The 16,994-nt window shown below is 38.2% G+C and overlaps 1 protein-coding gene across 1 annotated transcript in view; it reads left to right on the top strand.

Annotated features, from left to right (window-relative positions):
• Positions 1-2,238: 2,238 nt before the first annotated feature.
• slco2a1 (solute carrier organic anion transporter family, member 2A1) overlaps positions 2,239-16,994 on the top strand; it is a 31,882-nt gene continuing 17,126 nt past the window's right edge. The window contains exons 1-3 of the mRNA XM_066664384.1: positions 2,239-2,343; positions 13,746-13,883; positions 15,075-15,240. Of these exons, the coding sequence (XP_066520481.1) occupies positions 2,284-2,343; positions 13,746-13,883; positions 15,075-15,240 (364 nt within the window). The 5' untranslated portion in view covers positions 2,239-2,283. The remainder of the gene's footprint in view (positions 2,344-13,745; positions 13,884-15,074; positions 15,241-16,994) is intronic.

The raw sequence follows: 16,994 nt of genomic DNA, 5'->3' as shown, positions 1-16,994 counted from the left end.
ATTTCTGCCAAAATGCACAAACTCACGTTTTTTAGCTTTCAAAAGTGATACCACAGAGCAGACATTCTGATCTATTTGCTGATGTTTGTTCCTCATGGTGACTGATTAAATGTGTGTTTTCTGGTATGAGCTCTGTGTTGGACTTTGGGTGCTTGCCTTGTAGCACTGCTGCAGCCATTGTGTTTGGCTTGGCAGGCTTCCAGTAGTTATCAAAGTCACTCAGCATTCTTGCTAAATGTGGTTTTACATGTCGGTTGTTACTCTTTCGGGACATTTTTACATTTTAACCTCCGAATGTATTAATGTAACTACCCTGTAATGTACTGAGGCAGAAATCTCACTGTGGAGATGACATTCCTGTTGTTTTTAGGGGGAATGTGCCAAAGAAGAACAAAGTTTTTGGATTGTCTTTAAGTGTAGTGTAATATTTATAGCCTGATTAGATACTTTGTCTCTGCTAAATGCCTTGTATTTCCAGATTTGTACTTTCCTTGACTACAACAATGGACAAAAAACAGACGACACCATGGAACAAATCCATTCCTATGGGCACTGAGGGGAATGCTATCTTAGACCTGGCATATTATGCAACAATTCAGATGCTTGTTCTCTTTTGAAGCTTGCCAGGCCGTTAAAGACTGATTGGCAGACGGAATAACATTAAAATACATGGAAATGGGAAAACCACATGGGAGCATTTTTATTGGTCCATAAATATTGCATTATGTACACTGCTGTTTAAATGGTCTCTGTGCTTGTATTGTTTAATAACGCTGGCAAGTTGAAGCTTGTTTAAAGCGAACTGAATTCAATGTTGCCTTCCTCAGTGAGCAACAACAATGTGATCAAGAACAACCCAAATCAGATGTTCTTATAATGCAGTTTATACTTCACCTTTTAAAATAACGTTTTTAAATGGCCGTCGGAAATTTAGCAATCAGGGGTGTCTTGGCTCTGCCTTAGGAAGTAATGGCTCGAATGCCAGTTGCTATTAATGGGAGTCTACCCTGGGAACTGGTCAGTGTGTGTTGCTTTGGCAAAAGTTGTTAAGATATGGTTTGTGTGTTGGGACCCCCCCCCCCCCCCAACACACACACCTCCCCCCCATTGAGCGAATGTTTGTCATACAGGAACTAAAGAAACATTGTGTACCTAATCACTAAGCAATATATAAAACTTTAATCAGTCTTAGGTGTGACTTGCCTACATCCATGTGATATGATATTGTGTAAGGAGGCTGTGCTACCAGTAAATGCCTTCAGTTAGTAACCTGTTGTCATATTCGGATGACTAGGTCTCATGTGCACAGTAGTCTATTCTCTGAAGAAAGCATTGTGGTAGCCTTTTCAGACCAAAGAATTAAGAATGATTGAATGCCTCATATCATCTCCGAGTTCCCAATTTAATAAATAAACCCATGGACGAGATTTGTACCTTCTTAATGGCGTTCTAATTACAACTCAATATATGAGACAAAAGGGTAATCATACCATTCTAAAATATCCCAGAATGCATGGGAAATCAACCCAAACAATGCAATAATGTAATTAAATAAATGGACAGCCATTTCTTATTTAAAATAAATTTCACTATAACCTGAGCTGTCTGAATACTCTCTCTTTGAAAACCTTGGATGTATAAACATGATTCATTGTATAATATGCTGTGTGTTCTCTTGCTGTGTGTGTGAGAGACTAACTTCAAAGTTAGAAATTACTAGAATTTACTCCCACAGGTATTTGGAGAATGTCTGTTCACATTCATTTGTAATTTTACACAATTATATAGTGTTGTAATATGATGGAGACTTTAGCAAGAAAACAGAAAAGCCCATAAAATGAAATCTTAATATGCTTTGTTCAAAATTAGAAAACAGAAATCACCATCTTTAAATTGTAAATTTTATACATAACATAAAGGATGGACTGAAACCTTTACAAGTCAAGGCATGGACAGAATAGTTTCTGGTCAGTCAAGGTGTTGGTGGAGACTGTGTGAATGGACAGATGACTAGTTAGACAGTTGAGTGGTTTCCACTGGTCACGAAATGTGTGAAAGTTTGGATAGATGGGAGGAACTGCAGCTCTCAGAAGTCGAGAAGCGGAAGTGGCCCTATGCAGAGGAAAACTGAGCCGCGTCATTTCCACTGAGCGCGGGCTTTAAACCCGCGGCTCGCGGACACGGCTGCGTTACGTCATCAGCAGCGCGAGCCATAAAAAGCTCGCAGAGAGGCGCGAGGAGAAACAGCGAGAGTCCCGCAGCACGCAGCCGCACAGCGCAAACATGGACCTGTTCACCAAAGGGCTCACACACAGCAAGAACTCCGTCTTCTGCAACATAAAGGTAATCAGCACCTTTGCTCTCAGCACACCACCACTTACCCCATTATCACCAGCTCCTACACTTAGTGTGAGATGCAACAGTAGCCTAGAAATAGTATTAACTTACAGTAGTAGTGTTGTTGTTACTTTATATTATTATATGTAGTTGCTGTAGGCTGCTATTATTAGAGTGTAGTAGTAATTATATTGTTTGCCACTGAGTTTTTCTTTTAACAATGTCTTGATGATTTTATTTGCATTATTGCTATAAGGCAATGCTCCTATTAAAAAATTATTACCTACTAATATATTTCTTAGTAGTAGTTTTTTAAATTTATTGTAGTAATATAGTAGTAACTATAATCATAGTAGGTGTTATAATTTATTTTAATATTATTGTTATAATTTTTATTATTAGTATTATGAAAATGTTTAGACTATGTTTATAGACTATTATAATAATAATAATTGTTGTTGTTGTTGTTTAAATAGTTATTCTTAGTGCAGATATTAATGGATTTTTCATTTTAATTTTAATGTTGCTAATGTTTGTTTTTTTGAACTAATACTATAATTGTTAATTTAATTGACATGATTACATTCTTCCAGTGTTGTTATTAATGCATGGGTTGTCAAACATAAGTTTTTTTCCACTCTGAATGCTGATTTGTCTGCTGTTAATTGGTTTGTAATTGGTTTCTAAATCTGATCTTGGCTCGGCGCTCTTTATCTTACATGAACCCCGAGGGGTGCTGATCAGAGACAGTCTCATAAAGACACATTTTTGGCCCGGGTTAATGAATTCCACGATGTCCATAACATCATCACTTCTTTATTGCAAAAGTATGTTCGATTTGAAAGTTTTAAGCAGAACACGGAGAGCTGGCAGGGGATTGAATACAAGCAAGGCTCTATTTATTTCACAGAATTTGACAGATGGAATTAGATTAAATAATGCTCTAAAACTGGCTTTTGTTTTCTATGTATTTCTGCTACCGCCTGCCAATGGTGCCTGTGATCCCTTATTTCTTTTTGGTCCTTCATTTCCCTAAATCAGTGGCCATTGCAAACAATTCATATACTAGCCTCATATTTTGAATATTTTGGACTTTGTGTTAGCCCCAAACCAGATATCTTAGGAATGTTCTGTTTAGACAGAAATGTTTCGCTCATGCAGCCTGTGTCTCACCATTTTGAGATGTTTTGTGAGATGGCTGATGTATGCGTCTAATTTCTGACCACTCATGTCTTTTGGACATTTTAATGAATTTTTAAAACGTATGATATATTTCAGTTTGCAATTCCCACATTATTTCACATTATTTTGACTCCAGTAACACATCTCTTCCTGCTTCTGGATAGGACTGCGGTTGCATTATTTGCTTTCTTCACCTTTCTTGAGGAATGTACAGTTTGTACCTAGCGATTTCATCTGTTTTCCTGGTCTGCTTGCCCTTCTGTTTTGCAATGATTGATTGCCACTAAACTTCGAACCCTAGCCAAGCCTTTTCTCTGGCACCGAGATAAAGTTCACTTGCATTCAGCCTGAATAAAAGGGTGAACTTGAAAATGTACACCATGGCCAAAACATCATGTTCACTTACTCATTCAGTGTTTCTTTTGAAATGAAGGGTGCTAATAGAGAGTTTATTTGACTTGGCCCGAGCCTCAGCTCTTTTCAGAAGGATTTACAGTAGATGTTGGAGCATTGCTGTAAGGTGATTGATGGTGTTGAGCCACAAGAGCATTAGTGGGTTCATGTTTGGTTGTTGGATGATAAATTCTGGATCATCAGCAAAACCCATCTCAATGCTTTGGTGCCTTCTACCACGCTTGAATCTGGGAATGTTGATCTTAGACTAGAGCATCGCATTCTAGAATTAAAGAACCAAGGCACCTAATCCCCCACTGCTCCCCAGTCACTGAGGATGGCTGCCCACCACTCTGGCTGTGTGATCACTTCCTCAGGTGTCTGTGTGTGTGTTCACTGCCATAGATGGGTTAAACATGGAAGACACATTTCGTTGTGTGTTGTACAATAACAAATAAATGCAAGTTTTCGTATTTGTACTGATTTTTCAGGTAATTGAACCCCTTTGTCCAAAATCCCTTACTAGAAGTGCCCACCAGCTTTTGGACAAATACTGTATGTTAGGTTGCATTAGATCATTTTGTTGTACATGAACTATGCAGTTAAGAGGAATTTTATTATCAATATTTTAAGCTTAGTTTTACTGTCATCTGTTAAAGTGAAGCATTCACATCTTTCCCTAAAAAAAAAAAAAAAAAAAAAAAAAAAGCATGTTAGTGTTCTGTGAATTTGAGCGTGTACTGGCATGTCTGCCTGTTTTAGCCAAGTATGTGTGATATTTTTTCTAGGGATCAGTTGATTTTCTGCCTTGTTTCAGTTGCATGGTGTTCTGCAATCTGTATTAGATCACAACCTGGACAAAGTGTCTCACCTCCTCTCCAAAACTAACACAGGATGCAGCCTTTTATCCAGATCCCTACTTAAGCTCAAGTGTTTTTTTTTTTTTTTTATTTATTTTTTTTTTTTTAACTGCTAGGCTATCTGCAGAGCTGTGGTGGGTCTGTTTAGATCCGGATCACTGCTAAAATAGGTTGTGCTCCCTTCTGAGTGTCTTAAGCACACCCCCCTACCCCAACAGCTTTTACATTAAAAACACTTCCAGAAGTTACAAGTGGAGAGGTGTTTGTACAACTGTGAATGTGCGTACTACGGTGTTTATACTCTGTACTGGAGTCACTCTGTACTGGAGTCATTCCGTCTCTGTGTGTGGAAAGCACAGGTAGTTGGTATAGATGTGTTGAATGAGGATGAGTCAGTGAGCAGTGACGTGTGGCAGAAGCTGAGACAGAACATACTGTTAGGTGTGCAAACTCTGATGCACATTGTTGAAAACTTCTCCGATTTCAACTGTCCTGATAATGTTACAGAGGCTGCAATAATGCTTGGCAGTGAAGAATGTTACAGCACAAAGTTGCAAGAACGTATTTACCAACTTAAAGAAGCACTTGGTAAGATTTCATTTTTTTGCTCCTGGGCTCAGTTTACAGAGTATAAATATTTTTTACAGCATTGTCCTGAAATCAGTGAGTGGGGTGGTTTCCTACACTCCTCCAAAAGGTACACAGTGCAGTTTCTGCAGTGCTGAACAGGGAGTAGTAAAGTCAGAGGCGCTCTCCCCCCTATTACAGGTCAGTGGAGCATCGCAATGATTTTGAAGATGTAATTTAAATGTACAAATATTATCTAGATTCCCTAGTGACACCTACTTATCCAACAATTTATTTCTGATTAACTCCATTAAAACATATCTCAGTTGTGTTGAATGAAGTGCAATCACTTTTGAAAATTTAGTCTGGGAACTCATGTTTGACACTGGACATGGGGACCTTAAACTCATGAGCAGCTGCTTCCTAGCATCCCGTTTTATAGAAGAGAGATTATAGAAGCTGTGTGTGCAAAGTTGTACATCTGTGTCCATAATGGGTCCACTTTAAAATGTCTGAATTGGGTATTTGACTATAAATATTGGTCAAATCTTGCTAATGCTGGTAAAATCTTCTGCTTGCAATGCCCAGTTTGGGCTCAGCACTGCAGAAACTGCACTATGTAACTGTAGGAAACCACACCCTTTCCTCTCCTGTCCCTGTTAATTTAAGGACAGTGCTGCAAAAGCGAACTGCACTCTGAAATATGGGCAGCCCAGATGAAAAAATTTCAAATCTTACCCGGTGGTCCTTAAATATAACGTCACTGGAGCATTTCTATTGGTTCTTCTTTTAATTTTATGTTCACACAATGTGAGGGACAGCTACAGTGTTCAAATGATGTAGTAAACTAAAATTCCACAAAAATGGAGATACGTGTTTTTCATTGGAGAGCAAGGATAAGCAGATTCATGTTTGTCTTAGTGGCTCACAAAGATTATTTCAATTTGTTCTCTAACCATTCATCATTTTATAATTTAAAATGATGAATGGACACCATTTGACATCCAAGTCTTGCTAAATTTACTAAAAGAAGTTGAGTATTGTGGGAGTTGGGTCAAGACATCATTTCTCTTGATTAAAAGCACAGCGTCCAAGAAGTACAGATAAGCTTTTTACCCGAGCTGTGTTGAACTTGCGGCGAGATTTCGACATCACATTGTCTGGATTCGTGAAACTACTCCCATTAGGTACAGAATGGGTGTGTCATGCATTTGGGTTACAGGTCAGCACCTACCAGCAAGGAACTGGTCTTTCTTCCTGCGGACACCTGACCCTTGCTATGGAAACGCAACCTGCCTTTTATCTCCTCTGGCTCCAGCAAAGCTTAATCGCTTGCCAAGTTTTTTTTTGATTGCTTGTATTGGAAACGTGTTCTATATTTTTGTTGTGGTCACTAGCAGTTCCATGATATGAATCATCAAATATAATAGCACCACTTTTGTTGCTAGGTCAAGGTGTTTAGCCTCTTTGGTCAGGGCTTGCTTGTGAGAAATGTACAGTGCTACATGTGATTCTACTTTCAACCTTAGTACTCAGGAATGGCTCTGGAACCTTCTGCAGTCTGTGATGGAAGAAGCCAATACACAGAAGAAGAGTAAACGTTAAATGTGGTTGAGTAATAAATAGAGAATTTCATTTATGAATTGCAGCTCTGCTCATACATCTTCAGGAAATCAGAAAGGTGTTCTGCCTTCTACAGCATACGTTATCAACAAAGACAAGCATCCGGAAATGTTGTTGTCGGCCTCTTCCCCTGATTCTTTATTCTCAGTGAGCCTGTGGATGAACCACAATGGCTGTCAGGAGGGGGCAGAAGATGTGACACATTTACAAAATGTTGAGTGGTTTTTCCCTTCATGTCCAAACTGTCATCAAAACCAGTTTGTCCTAAGCGACATCCACTGAGGTAGCAACTTGTTTGAAAGAATTTCGTATTAAAGGAATTTAAGAAGTTTCTAATATGAAACGAGTGTCTCTGAATGTATTGCTTCCAAAATTGTTTTCATTTTGTACTAAAACACCCATCCATCTGCTGAAAGATGTAAGACAGCAAGGAATTTCTGAAAAAAAAAGAAAAGGAATCCACACACACACTCTGAGGCATCTTTTAAGAATAAGAAAAGCATTAAGGCCAGATTAAAACTGTCATTGCTGTTTCTTAGACTTCCTGGTAAGCTCTGTGCAGTCCTGCCAGGGCACAAATGCTTGAAAAGAAGATGGAAGAAGTTTGGATCTCTGAAAATGATTTGTGGGGAAGTATACTGTTCTGATTCTCCTCCAGGAATCTGCAAGCCATTTGCACAATCACTTCATTACAATAGAACATAATCCATGTGGTTTGGGTTGAGCAGCTGGGAGTTTGTCATTAACGAGAAAATGAGTGATAAATCTGGGTGTCATAGCCAAGAAGATCCGCTGCCTTCCACTGAGATAATCACATGCTGATGAGCCGGCTGGCTACGCCTTGCCGTAGATCATTTCAACTGATGCGTTCTGACATCTTCTGTTCTGGAACTTCTGCTCTAGATTTTTCGAACGTTATGAAGACTGTTTATGACGCACCTTTCTCTGACATCTCGAGACCACATTGATTTACAGTCGCTCTTGGAAGATGGGCTCCCTGTAATGTTGGTGTTAGCCTGTCAGTGAGCGTCAGGGTGAATCATAAACATGAGCTGTTTCTGCTGGAGCTTCACTCTGCAATGCTATACTTGAAAGGATCCAGACTGGCTCCTGCAGAGCCAGCCTAAATAAAGAACATGTCCCTGCTCAGTGTGTACACAGTGATTTCAATGGAAAAGCGGATCAAATTGAGACCCCAGCTAAAGCACAGAGACATAACTGCTAACAAAGGCACTCACCGAAGCAGGCCAAGCACAGCCTGCCTATCTAAACAGCTCTTAAAGACCCCTCACTGCAAAACAAGGACCAAATTTTAGCAACTGTGTAAAAGCAGCTATTGTGCGCGCTAACAGACCACAAAGCCGAACTTTAATAGGCGCCTTAGCTGTTCCAGGAGCCGACGGTATGCTCAGTACCCGCCCGGCCTCAGCTGGCGGCCGAGCAAAAGATGGATTTGTGTCTTGTGTTTGGGTGGAAAATCCAGCCAGAATCTCTTCATGTCCCATCTGATAGCCTGAAGTTCTTGTGTTCCTCTACAAGCTCCTTTCAGCCTCTTGTAACAGTGACTTGGGAATGAGTGAGCTGCATAGAGAAGCTACAGCATTTCTCTCTTTTTTTTTCTCTCATTCTCTTTCTCGCTGAGGATTCTGGGAACTGATCCAAATTATGAGCCTTGATCTCAGCCGTGTTTCTAGTGGAGGGCCCCCAGAGAGCCAAGCAGAGAAGTGAACAAACGTCTGTAACCCTCAAAGCAAACAACATGATCATAGAGCACTGCCTGCGCAGTTTAATACTCCGCTAAGCGCAGGTTTAGTGGTGGATGTTAACTCTTTGTGTGCTAGATCAAGTGCAGCTTCTGGATGAAGTTCTTCCAGCTTGTCATATTCCTCTTATCAGCTCTTCCCCACCCTTCCTTCCTGCAGTGACATGTTATTGAAATTGAAGATGTACTTATTCTTCAGTCAGAGACAGTTATGTAGTAAAGCTGTTTCTGAAAGAGAATAATAATAATAAAAAAAAGACTTTGCTCTGACATTCCATTTTCTACCAAAGAATTTTGAGCTTTTAGACATCTGTTGGCGTGAAGAAGATGTTCTAGGAAATTTATTTGTGTTTAGTGGAATGAGTATAGTATGTGCGAAAATGAGAAAGAGAGGAAGTGAATGAGTAACACTTGTTCTCTATCTGTTCTGTCATTGTGGTTGTGGTTTGAGATGCATGCCTCCATTTACTAGAGATTTCACAGTTGTGGCTAACTGCCCAAGCTTTTCCAGACCAGTTTTGGTGTTGGTACAGACGTTCTTGACGTTTCTGATACATGTGAGGACATACTCAATTTCCTTGCCCTTCACCTACAGGGTTTTTTCTTTAGTGTTAGCACAAAACAACTTTATTGTTATAAGTCTGATGAAAACTGAAAATGTAATTATGTCCAGTTTTATTTTTGGTGTCTTAACTAGAATGTCATAGGATCAGGCTTTGTTCACACGGCAGTCCAAAGGGTCCAAAATCTGATGCTTTTTGGAACATTGTTCATACTATTTTAACCTCTATCTGATATTAATCTGAACAAGTTACACTCCTACACTGATCCACATGCACACACCCACAGAAAAAACAATGCTGCATATGTGGTAGGCTCCATGTACATTCTCTCCAATGCATTTACATCAGGAAGTTTTAATGTGAACTTTCACAGTTTGACTATGAAATATTTAATTAATTATAGACAGTGAAATTAAACTTGGACAGTTTTACTGTGATGTTTGACTATCAGTATTAACTGTGATGTTCATCAGTTTATAGTTAAGTTATGAACTTGATATTTATCGTTTCACAGTAAAAGTTTTCCTGCCTGCTTGGCCCTTTAAGTGTTCATATGCTAGTTCTATGTACCCTAAAACAAACCCTCAATGACCTGTAAAATAAATGAACATTAAACTTAACATAAACTAAGCACACATTAATGATCACAAACAGCAATCAAATTCATTCATTCATTCACTCATTATCTGTAACCACTTATCCAGTTCAGGGTCAAGGTGTGTCCGGAGCCTCCCTGGAATCTCTGGGTACAGGGCAGGAACAAACACTGGAGGGGGCGCCAGTCCTTCGCAGGGTGTCGCACACACTCATTCACTCACACCTATGGACACTTCTGAGTCCCCAATTCACCTACCAACATGTGTTTTTGGACCATCGAAGGAAACCGGAGCACCGGGAGGAAATTTGACTACGCAGACACGGATAGAACACACCAAACTCCTCACAGTCAGTCACCCGGAGCAGGACTCGAACCCAAAACCTCCAGGTCCCTGGAGCTGTATGACTGCGACACTACCTGCTGCACCACTGTGCTGCCCAAAATCAATTTCACTGCCTTGTATATCAATTTAGCAATGCTGTACAGATCTCATACTTCAGGTCTGTGTCTTTAGCCTTTTGTCATTTATTGAAAAATGGTAAGATTTCAAATGATTCCAAATATTCCATACATTACACCTGCTTTCTCTCCAGCTTGTCCACGTTGTTCACTCCAGAAGAGGTGACTATGAACTGTTTAAACATAAAGTGTAAACTTAATATTTAAGAGGACTAAAACTGAATGTCAATATAATTAAACACTTGAAGTGGTGACCAGGAACCTCTTAGTAACTTAAGGTTTCCCAGTTGTGTTCATGGTTGAACTACAAAGGTGAAAATAGAACTATGAACTTTTATGGTTCAACAGTTTTACTGTAACATTTTGCAGTATTTTTTCTTGGGAAGGATTGGCAAACAGGTTTTTACTTTGCAGCAAGGTATATTGCAAAAAAAAGCTATTTTATTTCTTTGAAATAATTTTATATGTAAACGTAATAGAATGAATAGAAAATGATCTCATACTGAAAAGTCAGTGAATGCCCATAGGCTGGATGAAACTGAATGGGTTCTGAAAAGAGAAGGACATGAGAGCCTACAAAATATTTAATATCTCAGGTGATCCCATTCAATATCCTTCTTACGGATATTAATACATTTCAAAGGGATAAAAGAGGCTTTTTATGTTCAAATGCTTAATTCTAATTCTGTGTATGTATAATATGTAACACAGGCATCAGTTTTTTTGGTTCATAAATACTAGATGATCTACCACCAAAGAACAAAGACGACTAAGAAAATGTTGTTGATTTTAAGAATTACAATTATTAATTTATTTAATGTATCAGGTTAGAGCAAAACAAGTGAAGTTTAATGTGACAGTGCGCAGCTTTATGCAGTTTTGTAAATACATTAATCTCCCCACCACAATTAGCCTCCCCACCACTTCCCTTACAATATTTCAGGCAAAGACACACACTCGAGTAAAAAAAAAATGCAAATTCAGCAGTCCTCCTCTCTCTGTGAGATATAATATGTGTGTAAATGTTGGCAAGTTCCGAGCCATCCTGCTGATGTTACTTGTGAACAGCAGAGCAACATAACTAGCACAGAGCTAAACACAGCCCCAGAAACACACACAAACAGAGTGTGTTCCTGTTTTATTTCTTATTATTTATTTATATGAAACCTTGTAAATGAACCTGTCCAGCTCCACTGTGTGTGAGGCTCTGAACTCTTTCTTGAGTTACTGAACCTCGACACACCCACAGACAAAGCCATGGTTCGCGCTGGACTTACTGCTGTTAGGTTCCAGCTGGGAACTAATTTTTTCTGATTCTCAAACCAGTTTATATTGGTGAAAATGTGCTGAATGGTTCCACATTTATGAATTGGTTCACGAATTGGAACCGTTTCTTCATTGGTGGATATGTGCAATAAATGGAAGTATGAAAAAAAAAACAATAAAAAGGATGGTGCCCCTTTACCCTGCTATTTGTACATAGCCAAAGCCATGACCTACAACTTCATTGTTTCTGTTCTGTGAATGAATTTAGCCATTACACTGGCCCACATAGTAGGAATATGTCAGTATGTTACAAAATCTGTGAACGTTTTAAATTGCAAGAAGCTCAAAATAATTTACTTACACCATAAATGTTGTAAAACGAAAAGATTTTTTTTTCAAACCATGTGACAGGATTTAGCACTATTCTTTGTCTTGCCTTTGGCACTATTCTTTGGTTTTCTGCTTTCTCTTGTACATATGTTCCTTTAGTATCTGTCTTCCATGTGCTGCTTTGTTTTTGATTACTCTCCCTACGTGCTCATCTTGTCCACGCCCTGTCCTCATGATTACTCACAGGTATTTTTTGTTTCATTAAGCATTATATTCCAGGTCCATTGTCTGAATATAGCTCGGTTATTGCTCATGTTTTCTTTTTTCCTGGTTTGGTTGTGCTTGGTCTTCTGTGTTCATAGATTGTCTTTCATGTTTGTGGTTTGTTCCTTAGGTTTCTCAATCAGTCTCTTTCTACTTCTCATCCTGTTCTCCTCTGATCTCTGTCTTTGTTAGTAATCCTTAAACAAAGAACCTTTGTTTCTTTGGTGTTTCGTTGTTAATCTTTTCTCCCCATCCCTCTCTTTAATATCCTGGTGGTTCTACATTTTATGTTGTTCTCAATTATTGGTCTTTATGATTATAGTTATTTCCTAGATTCTCCTGGTTTACCTTACTGTCTTCGTCACGAGTTTAATGAGTTTAATTCGTCAGCCCCTCATCTTGTTCCTATTTGTTGTTATTTCAGTTGTCTTGTTTTGTTTCCTCTGTTAGTCTTTCATTACAAAGAAACCTGTTCTGTTTATTTTTATTTAGGATATGTTTAGCTGAGTTCTATTCCCTTTTCACTTTTAGTTCCCTTTCATTTTTTTATTAATTTATTTTGTGATTCCTTGTTTTAATATAGTCCCACATCTCTGCATTTACACCCGTGCCTCTTTCCTTGCTTCATTTTGACACGTTAGTGACATGTTAGTTAATAAAGATTTAATAAAATTATTTGGATCTGGGATTAGTAATTTTCTAGAATTGAGTGCACTTTTTCCTTAAAAAAAAAATCCTGAAAATTTGGGACACTGCAAAATGAAAATGACAGAATAAAAGGATGGGCAAATAATTTAAAACCTATACTTATTTAATGGAAAAAATATAAAAGACAACATTTCAAATAATGAAAATAGGGAATGTCATCAGGGCGGCACGGTGGCGCAGCAGGTGGTGTCGCAGTCACACAGCTCCAGGGACCTGGAGGTTGTGGGTTCAAGTCCTGCTCCAGGTGACTGTGAGATGTTCTCCCTGTGTCTGTGTGGGTTTCCTCCCACAGTTCAAAAACACACGTTGGTAGGTGGATTGGTGACTCAAAAGTGTCCCTAGGTGTGAGTGAATGTGTGCGTGTGTGTTGCCCTGTGAAGGACTGGCACCCCCTCCAGGGTTTGTTCCCACCCAGTAATTCCAGGTAGGTCCGGACCCACCGCAACCCTGAATCGGGTACGTGATTACAGGCAATGAATGAGTGAATATATTCAGTGAAAATATTAAACTAAATATTACATATTTTTACAGGCATTTTTTGCTTCAGAAATTCAGAAATCATTAGGCCCTGAAGGATCTCCAGTATATAATAAATTGGAAACATGTAAAATATTTGTAGTGATGTAGCAGTTATGCTTCGTTTCCCAAGCAGCTGTTATTATATTGTAGGATTTATTTATTTATATATTTTATATATATATATATATATATATATATATATATATATAGTTTGAGGCCTAAGCTTGCTGATTGATACATAATTTTTATGTTGACATATTTTGGTGATTTATGTTGTATTCTTTGGCTCTGACCTGTTCTCTCTTATCTTGCAGCTTTTCGTTCTCTGCCAAGGTCTTCTGCAGCTTGCCCAGTTGCTCTACAGCTCCTACTTCAAAAGCACAATCACCACCATCGAAAGACGCTATGGCCTTGACAGCCTGTCCTCGGGAACCATCTCTTCCCTCCATGAGGTACAGAAAACTCAACCAACCTCAACACACAACACAACACATAACACCTCAGAAACCAAAGCTAAATCAAATGCAAGCTTGAGTTCTATTTAAGGTGAAAACACACACACACACACACACACACACACACACACTGCTTATTAGGGGCACTGAACATACACATCAACAGTGGGCAACTACCCTCTGTGCCCAGGAGAATTTGGGTGTCTTGCTCAAGGGCATCTTAGGCATGGGCTGGGGGAGATGATGGCTGTGGTCCTTCACGCATACATGTATTTGAACAAACGCTGTGAAAATTTGCCAATGAAGAAGCTGTAGTAGTATACGAAAATTACCAAAAAGCAAAGGCCTATTTTAACCTGTTTAACAAAATTAGATGTTAATTCTGAAATCTAGAGATGACAAGCTCCCTCCTTTTCCAAGTTTGGTTTATAGACAGTGTTTTCAGTTTCACTTTCCCCATAAAATGTAATGTTCATTAGCAATGCTATGAAGGTGATGATAGTCTTTTCGTCCTGGATTTGACAACACAGATGTAGTTGCGAAACCTCCTACGACATCTTGGTCATAGGTTGTAAGAGGAAATGAGGTAGATGTCATAATAAGCGGTACGTGAAGGAGCAGTAACTGAGAACTTGTGTCAAAACGATGAGTCACGGTCCAATAAAGTTTCCACCTGAGTGTGAAATGGAATGGGATTTTCATCAGTGGTGCAAAAGTGGGATTCTGCTTTATTCTTTTTGTTTAATGTGATGGGTGTTAGCTATAATTATTTAACTCTGTTTAAAGCCCAGCCCATTCAGTGATTTCTGAGCTCTTACTCAATTCTTCAAAGCAGAGGAGATTCGGCCACAACAAATCTTTATACAATGTTTCAGAAAAATACATTTTGTACCAGCAGCCTCTTCAAAGCTCTGCTCTGAATAACAACAAACTAGGTTTAGAGTACATACAATGTGTGAACAATTAATTTAAAAGTGGTTTGTGTGCAAATTTTACAAGTTAACCCCCCACAGAGGGACTACAAAATATTCAGTTAATTAAATTCTATTCTGTGTTGTTCAGTGTTGGACCTATATTCAAAGTTCAAGAGTTTAAGTGATTCAGCAAGATATCAGACGTTAACTCTGCAGCCTGTCCCATCTCAGCAGACAGAGTGATAAGTGGTGTGTGTGTTTGTGTTATGTGCAGGTGGGGAATGCAGTGCTGATAGTGTTTGTCAGTTACCTAGGCAGCCGTGTCCATCGTCCTCGCGTCATTGGACTGGGTGGCTTGCTGATGGCAATCAGTGCTATAATGCTGGCCCTACCTCACTTCCTGCACTCACCTTACAGCTTTGACACTGTCCTAGGAAATGGTAAATATTCCACATCCCCCTGCACCCATTGTGTGTGTGTGTGTGTGTGGGGGTGGGTGTGCATGTGTGTGTGTGTTTATATGAATATAGATATATATGTTTGGAAGAATAATGTTTTGTTTTAATAACTAACTAATAACTAAACTGAAGCAGAATATGGAGGACCAAACCTGCCTAAATCAATAAATAAATGAATACAATTGGAATTAAGAAAGAAAACAATAGTTGAGGAATATAAAAACTAACTAACTAACTAACTAAATAACTAAATAAATAAATAAATAAATGACTTAATATGGGACATAAAACCAAAGACACACAAATTAATTTGGAGGTGGGGGATAATATAATTTATAATTTATAAATTATAAATTGATGCACATTTTTTGTGCATTTATTTATTACTCAATAATTTTTTGTATTAATTCCTTTATTATTTTTATTTATTATATATTTTTTCTGTATATATATTTTCAACTTTAGTTTGATTTACTTACTCATTATTTTTTTTTCTTAAATTAATAAATGAATGCAATAAATAAAAATGGGAAATAAATTAATAAATAATACAATTTGTAAAAAAAAAAATCTAAACATAAAATAATAAAAATGAATATCAAAAATAAATTAGTTAGGAGAGAAAGTAAATTAAATACACGTGCAGGTAAACAGGCATTTTAATTTATGTAAGGTGGTATTTATTATTTTCTCTGGGTTTTATAAATGTATTTTTATATCTATTAGTATTATTATAGAGGAAATTCATTTTATTGCGTTATTTATTAATTAAATAGTTAATTTTTAATTTTGGCAGATTTGGTCCTCCATAGCAGAAGAAAATTTGGGGCAATAAATATATATATTTTTTCCACACAAAGTTGGGATGCTGCATAAAATTTATATAAATGTAAATAAAAACAGAATGCATTTGGATTTATAATTTTACAGCAGCAATGCATCTCAAAAAAGTTGAGACGGGCAACAAAAGGCTCGCAAAGTAAGTAGTGCTAATCAAAAACAACCCAACTGAAGATCCTACCATCTATATTATATATCATCAAAAGATTCCAAGAATCTGGAGAAATCCTTAATGCTATATGCAAGGACAAGGCTGATGGTCATTATTGGTTGCTTGTGATATTTGGGCCTGATTCTGTACTGGAAATCATTGTCTGTCATCAGCACACAGTTCAAGAGCCTGCATCTCTGATGCTATGGGGGCTGCATTAGTGCTTATGACATGGGCAACTTACACATCTGGAAAGACACTATCAATGTTGAACAGTACACAGACTTTAAAATAACACATCCAGATAATGTCTCTTATCGGGAAGGCCTTGCATATTTCAGCAAGACAACACTGAACCACCTACTGCATCCATCACAGCAGTATGGCTTCTCAGATTAAGAGTCTGGGCACTGAACTGCCCACTTGCAGTCAAGACCTTTCACCAGTAGAAAACATTTTGCTCATAATGAAAAAAAAAAAAAACAAGGCCAGCTGCAGAACAAGAAATACATAGGGAGGAGTTGGATGTGATCCAGCTCCTCCCTCATTGTGTTTTCATTGGATTAGACTAAAACTGGCTCCTCCCAGTACAACCTATCCCTTAACAGGCAACACATCTCTCCCAAAACCAACCCCAATTGCGATATGTTCCCTCACTTCCCAGAAGTTTACAAACTGTTAAAAGAAGAGGGGCTGCTACACAGTGGTAGACATGGTCCTTTCCCAATTTTTTGATTTTTTGATT

This window comes from Hoplias malabaricus, chromosome 3 (genome assembly GCF_029633855.1).
Source record: "Hoplias malabaricus isolate fHopMal1 chromosome 3, fHopMal1.hap1, whole genome shotgun sequence".
Classification (NCBI taxonomy): domain Eukaryota; kingdom Metazoa; phylum Chordata; class Actinopteri; order Characiformes; family Erythrinidae; genus Hoplias; species Hoplias malabaricus.
Note: the sequence above shows the minus strand (reverse complement) of the source record. Positions and strands in the feature narration are given on the sequence as shown.